This window comes from Alosa pseudoharengus, unplaced genomic scaffold, assembly GCF_046254945.1.
Source record: "Alosa pseudoharengus isolate Yale_2024_CS ecotype anadromous, Long Island Sound unplaced genomic scaffold, YU_APseudo_1.1 YU_APseudo_1.1_scf_21, whole genome shotgun sequence".
Taxonomy (NCBI): Eukaryota; Metazoa; Chordata; class Actinopteri; order Clupeiformes; family Clupeidae; genus Alosa; species Alosa pseudoharengus.
The window spans coordinates 28,458,092-28,472,431 of NW_027468674.1; the positions used below are offsets into that span (position 1 = coordinate 28,458,092).

Consider the following 14,340-nt stretch of genomic DNA (forward strand, 5'->3'; position numbering starts at 1 on the left):
GTTTGACAAAGCCTACTAGAACTTTTTAATTATTTTTAGGCCTAATAACAATATTGCTCAAAGCGATTTTCACGAAGGGCCTAGGGCCATAGGCCAATGTTTTTTGTGGAGATGGCCCGCCATGCATGAACGTTCTGCCTATGAAAATATTTTTTGTGTAGCCTAGAGTTGGCCCACCAGTTATGAACGCACTGCCTCTGCAAAGAGTCGACACCCCTGTTCTATAATCAATGCGATTTTCATCTAATGTTATACATGAATATGCATGTGTCATGTTGCTATTATAAATAATTGAAATGTTGTGCGTTAGGCTATTTTGTATGTTCATATAGCCTACTGAATGCTTTTGTTTCAAGCGTCTATTGACACAAACAGACTCATTGATAGTCTACGTTTAGCCTATTGCATTATTTTCCGTAACATAAGCTTATAGAAGAATAGTCTGACGTCCGTGTAGCCTACTTTTGCGTTCATTTGATTGAATATTGTATCTGAAATTGCATAGGCTAAGTCGAAAAATGGGTAATTTTAAAGCTTGTTAATGATTTCAATGTGTTCAAATGAGAAACAAGCAAAAGCAAATTTGGGCGGTTTTTTGTGCATTCTCGCGGTTTTTGACGAGGTTTTGGGCTGGAAAACCTTGCTGGCATCTGGCAACACTGTATGTATTGAATGTACTTGTGTTATTTTGCGATGGGTGGTACAGCGTAGTACGTGCAGTCTGCACATACTGTCGTGGAGGACAAGAACAGATCACTCGAGGTGGGACATTAAAGCTGCTGGCGTGGGTTCCGTACACTTGGTCCCCACCATCAAGACAACCGCGGGAAGGTGACAGCTGCACACAAGAGCTAAAGGGTCTACACCCCAGTTCAAGAAAACAGGTTTTCACGCGCGGCATGAATGCTTTCTTACAACATTAACGTTACTCAACTGTGTAACAACAAAGGTTTGTGGTGTTTTGCCGTTGAGTTAATGGTAAATAATTTTGCATTATGTCAGGACAATTAGCGTCCCATTGATGCATGCTTTTGAACGAACTCTAATGAGGAGGTTGTTAATGGCTGCACACGGCGTCCAGACATAACTCTTAAGCTGATTTTAGATAGGCTGTGTCTGTGTTGTAAGTCGTTGTGTTGCAGTGGCTATTGTCAACTGAAGCTTACCAACCAGTTAGCTTATTGTAAAGGTTCCCATGGTTATACTGGTCATTGGGGATCAAATAACTATTCTGTTCTTTTGTTTATGCATTGGGGTTTTAACATCAACTTGTGTTAAACGTGTGCGTGATGATGGAAGCCCTTGTATTGTGGTCAACTTGTGCCCATACCTGTGTCCATTTTTATTCCAGTTCCTCTGCCCCCTGTATAACACATCTCAGTCAGAATGTCTGAAGAGGAATTGATGTTTACTATGGAGGAGGTGGGCAGTGCCCAAAGAGACAGGCCACAGAGGACTATCACATTTGGTGATACCAATGCCAGCGATGATGAAGATGAGGATTTCTACATGTGCTCCATCACCGACGATCTCAACAGCCCCACCAGAGAAGTCTGTGAATACCTAAAGAGCCGGGTACACAACAAGCAGCTGTCAAACTCCCTGCCCAAAAATGCTTTTGCTCACAGAGTAAGAAAACATACTTCCTAACTCATCCTGTGAAACCATTGTTTTGACCTCTTATTGGTTGTATGATTCAAGTTCTGATACCCTCAGCCTTGCACTATACAATTACAATGTCATTTTTGTACAGTATCATGCACTTGTCCTTTTAGTACAGTATACTTTTGTGTACATCCTTATACTACTACAATAGAATGGAAAGTTCAGAGCAGTGTGGGTGCTTGCTGTAGGCTACTTCCTGGAGAAGTGTTGCGTTTTAAAATGCTCAGCATTATCAGTGGTGAAACAGTGGTGTTACCCAAAGGCCACAGCTTCACCGAACACATTCGATCTGCTGTGTTACTGTTGTCAGTTCCTCATAGGCTTTGCACATCTAAATTGTACATATATGCCTTGAACTGCTGACTGTATGCTGAAGTTCTTTTTGCCTCTTTTGCTCAAGCATTGATGTGATCACCACTGAGTGACTCAGTGAAGTAATCTACCTGATTGTCATTGTTTTGCATAGCCAGTATGTTTGTTTTGCTGGCTATGCAAAGTGTTGCATTCTAATAGAAAATAGGCAGAGGAGGGACTCTCTTCCTATATTTGGACTTTGAACCATCTGTTACTGAGATGTAGCATGTGGTGGACTGACAGCTTTTCCTCCACAGACGCTTCTGAGAAGCAGGAAGTGATGTCAGTGCTCCAAAACGACATCTCAATGTAAACAGAACAACTCTACCTATCCCTCTAACTCTAACTTCTTCTTTTCTAGGGTCTGCAAAGTACACATTCCATATGTGTTGTCACATATGTTGTCTTTATAAAACAAAAGAAAACGTTTCTTGTACCTCTCCTTATAGACCACAGAGCAGTCAGACTCAGAGAAGCGGGCGGTCAGGTTTGGTTCGTTAACTGAGACAGGTCGGGTAGGTTCAACACACACGTGTTTTCTTTAATGACTATCCTGCCCTGCATCTGTATTACCATCTTCCTCCTTCCTCCGCATTAATTCATGATTAATTCCTCTCACCCTGCTGCTTTTCCTCTTCACTTGGTTTTAGCACATGCTCACTTTTTTCTCTTCTCTAGGAGTTTTTACAAAACTGTTGTCTACACTAGTCATTCATAGTTTCAATGCGGTTAACTCAATCAGGCTCTTCAAATGTATCATGGCATTTGATATCATTGAAAGCACAAAGCATTAAATAGGACCAATACAACACTGTTTACAACGTTCAAAACGCTCCATTGTTTTAAACTTCTGTTTTATCTGGTAAAGTAGAACTCAGACATAATGAAGTTCAGCATAGTCAATTATCAACTAGATCACTTGAAAGTGGGTCAAAGTGTATTTTTATTGGAAGGGATCCATGCTTGTTCCCCTGCACCTCAGAGATATATCAGTGGGCTGCAGCAATCTTGTGATGGGTGGGTTGAATTTCATTTAGCAAGGCGATTCCACGAGGGAAGGGGGCTCCCCCTCTTCAGGGGGTCATCTGTGTCAGCACGCTGCTGTCCAGCAGCGACCTTCTCACCAGTGAAAAAGTAAATACTTCAGTGCTAAATATACACTGACATAGTACCTCTGCCATACCACCATGCACGTCTATACTGGAAACCTATCTGGCCAACACACTGCGTCTGGCACACCGTCATATCGGTGCTCGTTCTCAGAACGGTTCATACGAGGGTAACTTAATGCCAGATGAGCCCAGGCTATTATCTCATGTTCCTTATGACACAGTTAATGATTCATATCCTTGTACAGAAACGCAGGTTAGTTGTTGCCCAATCAGACCAACCAGTAATGCTACGGCAACCTTGCTATTTTAGCCATCACAAGACAACACAAACAACACGATGTGGCAGGACACATCTGGTTTTCCTCTTAAATCCCTTAGGCCTCTGTGTTCATGTACTTAAGACCTTTCAGCCCCTGACTCATTGTGGTGGTGTTTTGGGGAGCCCATTCTCATGCTTGCTTCCCTTTGTGTGCATGCAGCTCTTTTCAGCCCCTGCTCCTGCTCCTGCTCCTGTGTGACTCCCGTCATCTCTGTCGTCTGTCTAGGGTTTCTCTCATACTTTCAGCCCAACTCTTTATCTGCATGCCGCCCACAGGAAAGGGAAACGGATCATCAATCAGCAGCAAAGGCACAAAGGAGTGTTTGTTGTGTGTGTGTGTGTGTGTGTGTGTGTGTGAGACAGAGAGAGAGAGAGAGAGAGTGTGAGAAAGAGAGAGAGAGAGAGAGTGTGTGTGTGTGTGTGTGAGAGAGAGAGTGAGAGGGGGGAGGGAGAGAGAGAGAGAGTTGTATTATGGCCTGACGTCCCCACCCCTCTGTTGCAGACAAAGTGGAAGCGTGCCATTGAGAAGGCTCGGTCCATGCCTGACCCCTGGGCAGAGTTCCACTTGGAGGAGGTGCAGAAGGAGCCCTGCATCCGATACAGGTCTGTGTCTGACCAAGAGCCCCGCTCTCGTCCCCTCCCTCCCCTCCATACCCCCCCCCCCCCCCCACTTACTGCCCACTTCCAAGCTGCTTGGCCCAGCTGATCTCTTTAACTTCATTTGGGTTTTTATATGCCTCTCTATGGTATTGCATAATCTGGAGGTGGTGGTGGACAATCTCAAGCTTCTCTCCCTTTTAAACAGGGGGCTAATTTTAAATGCCTCGTAACCTCACTCCCCCACATTCCTTTGACCACGAGCCAATGGCAGTGTGCCACTGACCTCTCTCGCTCAGACCGAGGCGGTGGGATGGTGCTCCAAGTGGAATGATACTTATGGAACAGAGCGTCCCAGACCACGCTGGGAGAGCGCGTGCCCGCCGCCTAGTGTGTAAATATTGGACTTTTAGGGAATGGCAGTGGCACGTTGTTGAACATGTCAAGAGGGAGTGGAGGATGAACCGATGGGGATAGTGACTTGGCTAGAAGCCTGAGGAGAAATGTTGTTTACCTCACGTAGAAACTAAGGGGGATAATGGCCCTAGGTTTGAATGTCCAAAGCTGTTCATAGAAAGCAATGACCTAAGAATAGCAATGTCAAAATGTAGTTTCTCCCTGCAGTCTGAGACGTGGGTTACAAAAAGTTGCTAAAGCAACGTGAATGCCTCTCTAGATTTGCCCTCAACCTTTTGCATTTTTATAAATGTAGTATTACTTTTACTCTATTGTTGGTTCATGAAGTGTCACTCCCCACTTCTCTCCTCATTTCTGCTTTGACCTCCACTCAGTTACTTTTATAGAGCACCGTAATCAACTCCTGACTCTTTCAGTGAATGTTTACAATGTTATTATGACAGCCAGTTTTATCAAATGTTGACGCATGGAGACCTATCACATGTTCATCTCCCCTCTCTAGATACAATGCTATCACCAGTGAATGGGCACAGGACACAGTGTACATCAAGATGTCTGGCCAGGTAATTTAGCGACTTATGAAATTCAAGTGAACCTGCTATATTATTAAGTTCACAGCTTAAGTGCTGTATACGTGGTAAAGTTGTGTTTTGTTTGTTGGTGCAGCCCTTCGGCAGAGGAGCCATGAGAGAATGTTACAGAACGTAAGTAACGTGTGATACACACAGTGAAGCACCGCACGAGTGTAGATTTGAGTATGTGACTGAACTTATCATCTTGCACACTAAGCAGTGTGTGAAAAACAATGTGGACTTGTACGGGCTAGTCCTCTGTTGACATATTCCACATGCCTCCACCATCAAAACAGCCCTCTCTCAGGGTCCTATGGCTGATTTCCAAGCCAAGGAATCTAAGAATAGGATGTATACATCCCTAAGACTTCAGTGTACCCTTTTATTTAGTCCACTGTGTGACAGACATGGAGCTTTATAAAGGTTTTCCCATGGTTTATTGAAGTAAATGCAACAAGTACCAGTCGAAAATCCTCACTGTCTTCTGAAAACAAACTCCTTTTCCTAAATATTTTTGAGACCGAGCTTATTTTCAATACCAGAGCTTCACAATGGTTTTTGCTAAAGGTTATCTGTCATGCAGTGGTATTCGGCTCTGTCATGAAAATGGAATACTCCCAAAAATGTTCCCCTCCTTCTCCAGCTTAACCCTTCTGGCTCATCACCTCTGAAAAGACTGTGGTTTCTATCTCTCCTTTTGGCAGGAAGAAACTCTCAAACTTCTCCCACAGCAACAACTGGAAATCAGCATCCAACTATGTGGCAAAGCGTTACATGGAGCCAGTGGATCGTGACGTTTATTTTGAGGACGTTCGGTTACAGATGGAAGCCAAGTTGTGGGGGGAGGAGTACAACCGCCACAGGCCGCCCAAACAGGTACAGCTCCTCTAGAGGACTGAAGAAGTACAGTATGCCTTATCAGTGTCAAGACACCGTACAAGAGTTGGTCATTTGAGGAACTGGTTTCACTTTGCTTAATATGCATGACTTGTGTTTCAGTTCCGCTATCAGTGACTGGAATCTGTATTTTCATACTTCGCAGAAGAATTTTCTGTTGTTTGAGATGATCTATGTCTGGCTTTATAGTCTGAATCTTTAATTGATTGAGCCTTGTAATGCTACATGTAGTAGTCTTTAGTCAGGTCAGCTGTAGCTTTGTTGATTGGTAAGCAGTTGCCTCGATTCCCTGATCAATGATCAATCTCTTGACTCTTTGGATAAAAGCATTGTCTATATCCTCATTACCTTTAGCTTTCAATGTGAATGCATCTTAATTTAATTTCCAGTGGCATTGATAACTGGGCTCAATTGCATGGTTGATATGTGTATGTCTTTCTGTATGTGCTTCCCACAGGTGGACATCATGCAGATGTGTGCGATTGAGATGATACAGCGACCTGGCAAGCCACTGTTCCATCTGGAACATTACATCGAGGGCAAGTACATCAAGTACAACTCCAACTCGGGCTTCGTGCGAGACGACAATATTCGCCTTACTCCACAGGTGTGTGCTCCAAGCAGACTCTGACTGACTAGTCAAACAAGTAGACCTTAGTTCAATTTAATAAAATTGATTAGAAGCATGCAGCTTAATTCAATTGAATCAAATGCATGAAATCGTATTACTCCAGGTCAGGACGACTCTGCTTATTAACAAAAAAATCTCAATCAGAGTGATATACCACAGAGAACTAGAATCCAGAGAGAGAGAGAGTGTTCTAGAGAGAGAGAGAGAGAGAGAACTTTTGTTCCCTGTACTGGGTCACTCAGATCTTTTTTAACCTCTTGGTTCCTCTTTGGGGTTTCTGTTTAAAGGCATTCAGTCATTTTTCGTTTGAGCGCTCCGCTCACCAGCTGATTGTGGTGGACATCCAAGGAGTGGGTGACATCTACACAGACCCCCAGATTCACACGTCACTAGGCACTGACTTTGGGGACGGGAACTTGGGTAATGAGCAACTTCCTCCACTTCACATATCAGTGTAATGTAACAATTTGGCACAAGTAATCATTTTTGTTTTTTGAACTGTAATAACATGCTGTTAGCCATGATTATAGACACAACACTTGTTGCTAAATCTTGTGTATGTTATGTTATGTCATGTTATGTTATGTTATGTTATGTTATAGGTGTCCGTGGTATGGCCTTATTCTTCCACTCTCATTTATGCAATTCAATCTGTAAAAGTATGGGTCTCTCAGCCTTTGACCTGGCCCCCCAAGAGAAGAGCCAGCTGGACTGCACCAACAAACTGCTGGTGAGTCCTTAATCACTGGGCTCAAAATGGGCTCAACCAATAGTCCCTGATAAATAACACTGTAAATCACAGTTATGACAGAGTAGAAGGACATACAGTTCTGTCTCTATGGATACTGAGTTTGTGAGATTTAATTGTTCAGGGCAACCATCATATCATCATAAATGCATTTGTAGCCTAGGCAGTATTTATAATGAAGTGTTTGTTGAGTGCTCTCCATGTCATCTGCAACATAACTCATAATATAATGGTAACCCATTTATGAATGCCCCCCCCCCCTCCACACACACATTCCACACATCCACATGAGCAGCAGTCAGCACAAACGGTGTTGCGCGGTTATGAGGAGATCTGTGGCTCCCCCCGTGTCAGAACCAGCTCCTTCAACCGGGCGCCCCTTCTGCTCTCCCGGCTCTCCGAGACCTCTTCAGCAGATGACAACATGAGTGACGCAGAGTCCACCCCCTACTCCCCTGACGGAATAGGCTCCATGGACACCAGGTCACCTCTGGGTAAGAGAGCAAGGGGTCCATGTTCCGTAGTTTGCTCACTGCCATCATGTGGTGAATGATATTAACGGTGTACTGTGCATTTCCTGAGTACTGTAATCATCAAAACAACAATACTATATACATATAGGGAAACAGAGGTCTAGGCTAACTGGTGTAACCCACTTCCAGTGAATTATGCTAAGCTAGGCTAATGATGTCAGACTGAGTTGTTGCACACACAGAGAAGAGAAGGGTTTTTATCCTCTTATATAACTCTGGGGTAGACGGAAAATAAGCTAATTTCCCCAAAAGTTGGTGTGTTCCTTTCAGATTTTACTTGTGGTAGTTATGTTTTGCCCCCTAGTAGAAGAGATATCCATTTGTTTTAGTGATGATGCTGCAGTGCTCTAACAAATCTATAATCTGAAGTGTATAAATGTTTTTTTTAAATGCTTATTGCTATTATTTATGGACATTGAAAACATCTCTTATCTCCCACTTTAGGCTGGTCAATTTCAAACGAGTCCAACGACGCTGATCACCAAGTAAGCAGGACCATCACGCATTAAACGATCACTGTTTACAGTGTGACAGAAGTGACAGTATACTGCAGTGCATAAACACCAGTCTACAGTCTGCGGTCTACAACACTTCTGTGTTGTTTTTATAGGACTCCGAAAATGGAGGAGACAGTGGCTATCCTAGCGAGAAACGGAGCGATGGGGACCCAGCGGACCATGCTGAAAGGGTAAAGACATTTTTCCTGTTCCTTACCCCAGAAACTCCATAAAGCATCTCTTGAGCTCCAGCTGTCGTATTTGTAAATGTCCCACTGTAATTAAGTCACATAAAGAAAACACAAAATTAAATTAGCAGACAATGCTACACCTTAATACAATGCAACAGTTATACTGTTATAAATGATAACACAAATAAATATGATGGCAATATATGCAATGTGATCAGAGGCACCAGTAATAAGTGAGTGAGTATTTGCTTTATGCTTTTTTTTTTGCATTTGCCATAACTGCAACAGTTGTGCTTTCACAAACACTGTATGTGTATTAAATGGTGGCTTTAATGTACATCACAATGTAGGTTCGCCCCAACTACTTCAGACATTACTCAGAGTCGGATGAGGACAGTGCTCGTCGGGTAAATACTTCTTAGCCCTGAATCCTCATTACTCACCAGTAATCAGTAACCCAGTTATGCAGTTGTCCTTTTCATCCTACATTTACACCCCTCCCTACTCCCCACCCCTCCTGGACTCATGTACTACACATCCCCAATTTGGGTGGTGGGGGTCAAGTCTGTGGTTCTCCCTCTCTCTCACACTGTGTGTCTCCTTCCCTAATCCAACCTACTACACTCTACCTGATCATCCTCATCCCTTCTCTTACCAGAAAATGGTGGTTAATGCCAGCAAGCTCTCCCAAGCTGCAGACAGTCCTCAGGTTCAATCTGTTTCTCTTCAAATTCACTCTGCATTCGCATCAGTGACCCCTGATATGTAACTTGGACTTCAATTTGTGCCAATTTTTTATCTTACCTGTGGCTGATAAGGAATGTTTTTAAGCACTCTGTTGGCCCTAACATTTTCATAGAATGAAATAATATAGGAGCGTAGCCTGTTTTGTTTTTTTAATGTTTTAGTACTTCATTGGTTTTTGCATTTTTGATAAGGCCCCAAAATTGTGAGCATGTAGTTAGGATTTTTGATAAACGTTGAAATTTTGCTTCGATTCATTGTTTTGACATGTTTCATTTCCCACTGCCTGATCAAGTTGCTGGACGGCAGTGGTTGCCTTGCAGTATGGAGTGGCTTGTTTGTTCACCTTTCCACAAAGCTTTTCTCATGCATCCCACCTGTTTGCTCTGTCATGTCTGTCCTTTTTCCTTGCATGCCTAAAAATGTATCAGCATGATGATAATTGTATGGAGACCCTTTGGTCCTCTAACAAGAAACAGATTTTATGTGGTTTGCTCTGACTTGGATCCAAAACATGTATATATATTGTTTTTAAAACACTTGGGCTGTGTTTCCCCATGTCTGTGTACAGTGTAAGTTTGAAAGGGGCACTTGGGCAAAGGAATTTCTGTTTCTATGAGGGTTTCCCACTCTAAGTAGCTACATCAGCAACTTAAACGGCTTGATCCCTGTTCGTAGAATTAGTTGTTACAGAAACCTGTGTGAAACTTGTACACAGGTGTTTAATATAAGTAATATATGAGCACAAGAAATTGTATGCAAGTTGGTATTTTTTAAATAAACAGTTTTGTGAGTCAGTCTGGACAGTCAGAGGAGGCTAAGCACACATTGGTCTTGTCACAGCTTATTTTTAGACACCAATACAGCTTTTCCCAGGCATTAAAAAGATGTTTCAGATGAAAACTGACTAACAAACTAATCATTGATTTAGTAGGTATGATTTGTAAAAAACATGTATTAAAAGACAAATAAGGTCAATCCAAGTAATTCGTTTTGAAGCAGAATACGTCAATGGCATACACCAAGCACTCTCAGCTGTGTCAGCCAACAGAATATGTATCTCTTTGATATGGTACAACTTAGCTAAGTTGGCACTGGGAAACACCTCAAAAAATTAAAGTATGCCTTACGAATAACACAGTGCTAAGAAGACTTGGGGTAATACAGCCCTGTTCTGTTTGGTTTTCGCTTTGTGAGTTAGTACGTCTGTGTTCCGCAGCTTACAGACGAGAAGTGGAGTTTCTACCACTCATCTCGGTCGCACATCCACAGACCCTCCTGTGTGGCCGTGGAGGTGGACAGACTCAACTCTCTCGTGCAGGAGAGGAAGATTGGCAAATCCATTTTGGGCAAGGTAAAAATCTGCAAATTGTTGTTTGAGAATGTGGTACACGTAGAACTAAAACTCCCTGTGGTTTGTTCGAAGCTAGCTTGATTATGATAGCCATGGTTTCTTATGTAGTTCAGTGAAAGGGCAGGAGTTACAGCTGAACAAGCATCGGTTGTTGTCTGTACTCTTTCATTTGAACTCACTCTTACTCTTTTTTCCCCCCCTGTCGACCCTCATTGGGATAGGTCCATCTTGCGATGGTGCGATACCACGAGGCAGGTCGATTCTGTGAGAAGGACCAGCCGTGGGACGAGCACTCTGCTATCTACCACCTGGAGCGGGCAGCCATGTGTGAGGAGCTAGAGGCCATCGTGGCCTTGGGCCAGTGCTACCTCCAGCTGCCCCACCATATCCTCCCTGAGATTGAACTGGAGGCATGTTCTTACTCCTCTGTTTCAAAAGGCCTTTTGCACCACTGGAAGTTATGTTGTTCTTGTTCAGTTTGTATTTGGGAATGCTTTACTTTGAAGGTGATGCAGGTTTGTGATTTTGGGCGATTTTGACGTGTGTGTGTGTGTGTGTGTGTGTGTGTGTGTGTGTGTGTGTGTGTGTGTGTGTGTGTGTGTGTGTGTGTGTGTGTGTGTGTGTGTGTGTGTGTGTGTGTGTGTGTGTGTGTGTGTGTGTGTGTGTGTGTGTGTGTGTGTGTGTGTGTGTGTGTGTGTGTGTGTGTGTGTGTGTGTGTGTGTGTGTGTGTTTGTGTGTGTGTGCCCTCTCTGATGTGTATTTGTCCCCTGGTCCTCACAGGACAGTGAGGAGAATAGGAAGAAAGGATTCAGCTATCTCCTGCAGGCTGCTGAGGCTGGCGACAGGCCCAGTATGATTCTAGTCGCCAGGGCTTTAGACAACGGTCTCAACCTTCCACCCAGCAGGTGGGAAGATGCATTAAAATGCTTTATCATTGTAAAAGACGGTTGCTTGTCTAATCTTTTGATGATTATCTTAATTAACTCATTCATCAATTTGTTTTGAAGGGAGTACTACCCAATATGTTTTCTTGCATGTAAGGTAATTCGGCTTCAATCTTTGCTTGTACTGTATGACTGACATATTTTGGTTGACCCTTATATGGGCCTGTGCAGGAAACAGGACTGGAAAGAGGCTATTCATTGGTATGACTGTGCCCTCAACATGACCGATTATGACGAGGGCGGTGAGTTCGACGGCATGCAGAATGAACCACGCTACCTCCTGCTGGCCAGAGAGGCAGAGATGTACCAGGAAGGGGGCTTCGGCTTGGACGCAGATCCCCAAAGAGCAGGTGAATGTGATACCATAGTCCAGTTGGGTCCAGTTGAAGAAAGTGTGCTTTACCCCCCCCCCCCCCCTTTGTCTGCATGCTGTTGCTTTAATGAATGATATTTTGAATAACTCCTGCCATGTTTTATAGGTGACCTCTTCACAGAAGCAGCAGATGCAGCCATGGAGGCGATGAAGGGACGTCTGGCCAATCAGTACTACATGAAGGCAGAAGAGGCATGGGCATTGGTGGAGGAATGAGAAAGCCCCATCACTCCATTGGCCAGTGTCCCCATTACCAAAAGAGAAATGTTTACATGCAGTTTGTTCAAATGTGTTACAGTGCTTTCCTGTGACGATTGTCTAGTGTTTCACAGAAAATAAACAGATGTCTGGGTGGTGTTCTTGTCTTGGGCTAGTGTCTCACTCTCCCTCTCCCTCCATGCCCACCTAGGCATTTTTTTTTGTTGGGCAATAGTGGTTTACCTGAGAGCTTTTCAGGATCAAATGTTTACTTCAACTTTTCCTAATTTTGTATAGTTTGTATGTATGGAAGCTAGAGAGGAGCCTGCACACCTTGATAGGTTATACTCCAGGTGCAGCTTTTTCACAAAAGCAACTTAAGAAAAGGAGAAAAGAAAAGCCCATCATCCATCAATACATTGGATGCACCTTGGAGCATGCAGTGTTTTCTTTTCTTCTTCTCCTCAATAGTTTGTATGTATTGAAGACATTGTGCATGTAAGAATGTGTAAGATTTTGCCATGGCTGCATTAAATGCTTCTGATGAAGACTTGGTATTTGTTGTCTCAACGAATATGGAAATAAAACAAATATTTCTAACCCTAGATTATCATGATTATTATTGTGTATATCAACATCACAATCCATTTCCATCATCTAACTTGTTAATGTCCATGTTGACATTTCAAAAAAGAAATCCTGACTAAATCTTAATAGGGTAAATGGTGGAATAAAAATATTCTGCATTACAATACAAGTGCATAGTCAACCTTGGACTATAAGGAGGATATTTGATTGTCTGGAAAACCAGAACCAAATAAAGCTACATGAATACGAACTACCTCGCGTTACCTATGTATCGATATTTGGTGTCACGATGGCCTTCTACTGTCACTCTACTGATTCTTCGTTTCAACTAGAAAATTTGTTACGTTTACACTGTTGATGATTGCTAAAAACGTTAGGCTACTTTGTTGCAGCGAGTGTACCAAAAACATTTGCATGTTCGAAGTGCCACGTGTAATTAAAGAGAAGATTAAATCACTAGACATAAAGAGCGATTGGCGTGTTCTTCTCTGCAAAATATCCTGTATTTTTCTTCTATACGATAGCGTGGCCGAGCGGTCTAAGGCGCTGGATTAAGGCTCCAGTCTCTTCGGGGGCGTGGGTTCGAATCCCACCGCTGTCAGAAAAGTTTTATAACATGTGTTGTTGTCCCATCCAGGATGAAATAATCAAAATACCATCTTTGTAGTATGTATGATCGTCGAAGATCAAAGAACACTACTTCGTTCTGAAACATATGTTGCATAACCAGTTATTGGAAATTATGTAGGTAACATAGACTGTATGGGCTCGATTTCCTGTCGGAAGACATTCCTTTTACACCGTTGATGATTGCTGAAATGTTGGTTCCTTGCAGTAAATATCCCAAAACATATTTGCATGTTCGAAGTGCCACGTGTTATTAATAAGATCACACGACTAATCACAAGATGCAATTATCGTATTTTTCTCTGAAACACATCTTGAAATAAGGCTTTGTGTGATAGCGTGGCCGAGCGGTCTAAGGCGCTGGATTAAGGCTCCAGTCTCTTCGGGGGCGTGGGTTCGAATCCCACCGCTGTCAGCAAGGTTTTATGCACTGTATTGACCATAGACTGTATGTTCTATATATACAGTCTATGGTATTGACCAATCCAGGATGAAATATAAAAACTATATTAACATTGTAGTAGCCTATGATCACCGAAGACCAAAGAACACAACTTCGTTCTGAAACATTCGTTGCAGTGATAGGGAATTATAATGGTGAAAGTTTATAGACTCGATTTCCTGTCGAAAGACACTGCTTTTACACTGTTGATGATTGCTATAACGTTGGTTTGTTGCAGTAAGTATTCCATTTTTTTTTTTTTTTTGCATTTTCGAAGTGCCAGCGTGCACTTGAGCAGTCTAATGCTACCCATACATTAGACTTTGACAAGATTTGGGAAAGATTCTTGAAAGATTGGAGTCTTGAACTAATGCCCCCCATTCAAGCTTTACTCAAAAGACTACACTCTTTCAAGAGTCTTTCCCAAATCTTGTCAAAGTCTTCTGGTGTACGTAAGGCGCTAGTCTTTTCGGGGGCGAGGGTTCTAATCCCACTGCTGCCAGAGTTTTGACATTGGAGGTAGGCCTACCTGGCAGG

General features: G+C 42.9%; 1 protein-coding gene and 2 non-coding genes across 6 annotated transcripts; all 3 read left to right on the forward strand.

The window, feature by feature from the left end:
- The first annotated feature begins 685 nt into the window (after positions 1 to 685).
- On the forward strand, positions 686 to 12,751 carry eef2k (eukaryotic elongation factor 2 kinase). Of its 4 annotated transcripts, XM_076298478.1 has the most exons (19): positions 687 to 949; positions 1,352 to 1,629; positions 2,469 to 2,534; positions 3,953 to 4,053; positions 4,967 to 5,027; positions 5,131 to 5,168; positions 5,741 to 5,912; positions 6,391 to 6,540; positions 6,852 to 6,984; positions 7,167 to 7,294; positions 7,608 to 7,806; positions 8,290 to 8,330; positions 8,456 to 8,533; positions 8,884 to 8,940; positions 10,497 to 10,631; positions 10,853 to 11,041; positions 11,412 to 11,536; positions 11,747 to 11,925; positions 12,055 to 12,751. In XM_076298478.1, exons 2-19 carry the CDS (start codon positions 1,387 to 1,389, stop codon positions 12,162 to 12,164), a joined length of 2,205 nt encoding a protein of 734 aa, XP_076154593.1. In that variant the 5' UTR covers positions 687 to 949; positions 1,352 to 1,386; the 3' UTR covers positions 12,165 to 12,751. The 4 variants fall into 4 exon arrangements, with proteins under 4 accessions (XP_076154596.1, XP_076154593.1, XP_076154594.1 ...); XM_076298479.1 differs by lacking the exon at positions 8,884 to 8,940; XM_076298480.1 differs by lacking the exon at positions 2,469 to 2,534.
- A 502-nt stretch (positions 12,752 to 13,253) lies between these two features.
- trnal-aag (transfer RNA leucine (anticodon AAG)) lies at positions 13,254 to 13,335 on the forward strand. Its single transcript has one exon. It is a non-coding gene; the product is annotated as a tRNA-Leu (tRNA).
- Positions 13,336 to 13,694: 359 nt separating this feature from the next.
- On the forward strand, positions 13,695 to 13,776 carry trnal-aag (transfer RNA leucine (anticodon AAG)). Its single transcript has one exon. It is a non-coding gene; the product is annotated as a tRNA-Leu (tRNA).
- The last annotated feature ends 564 nt before the right edge of the window (positions 13,777 to 14,340 follow it).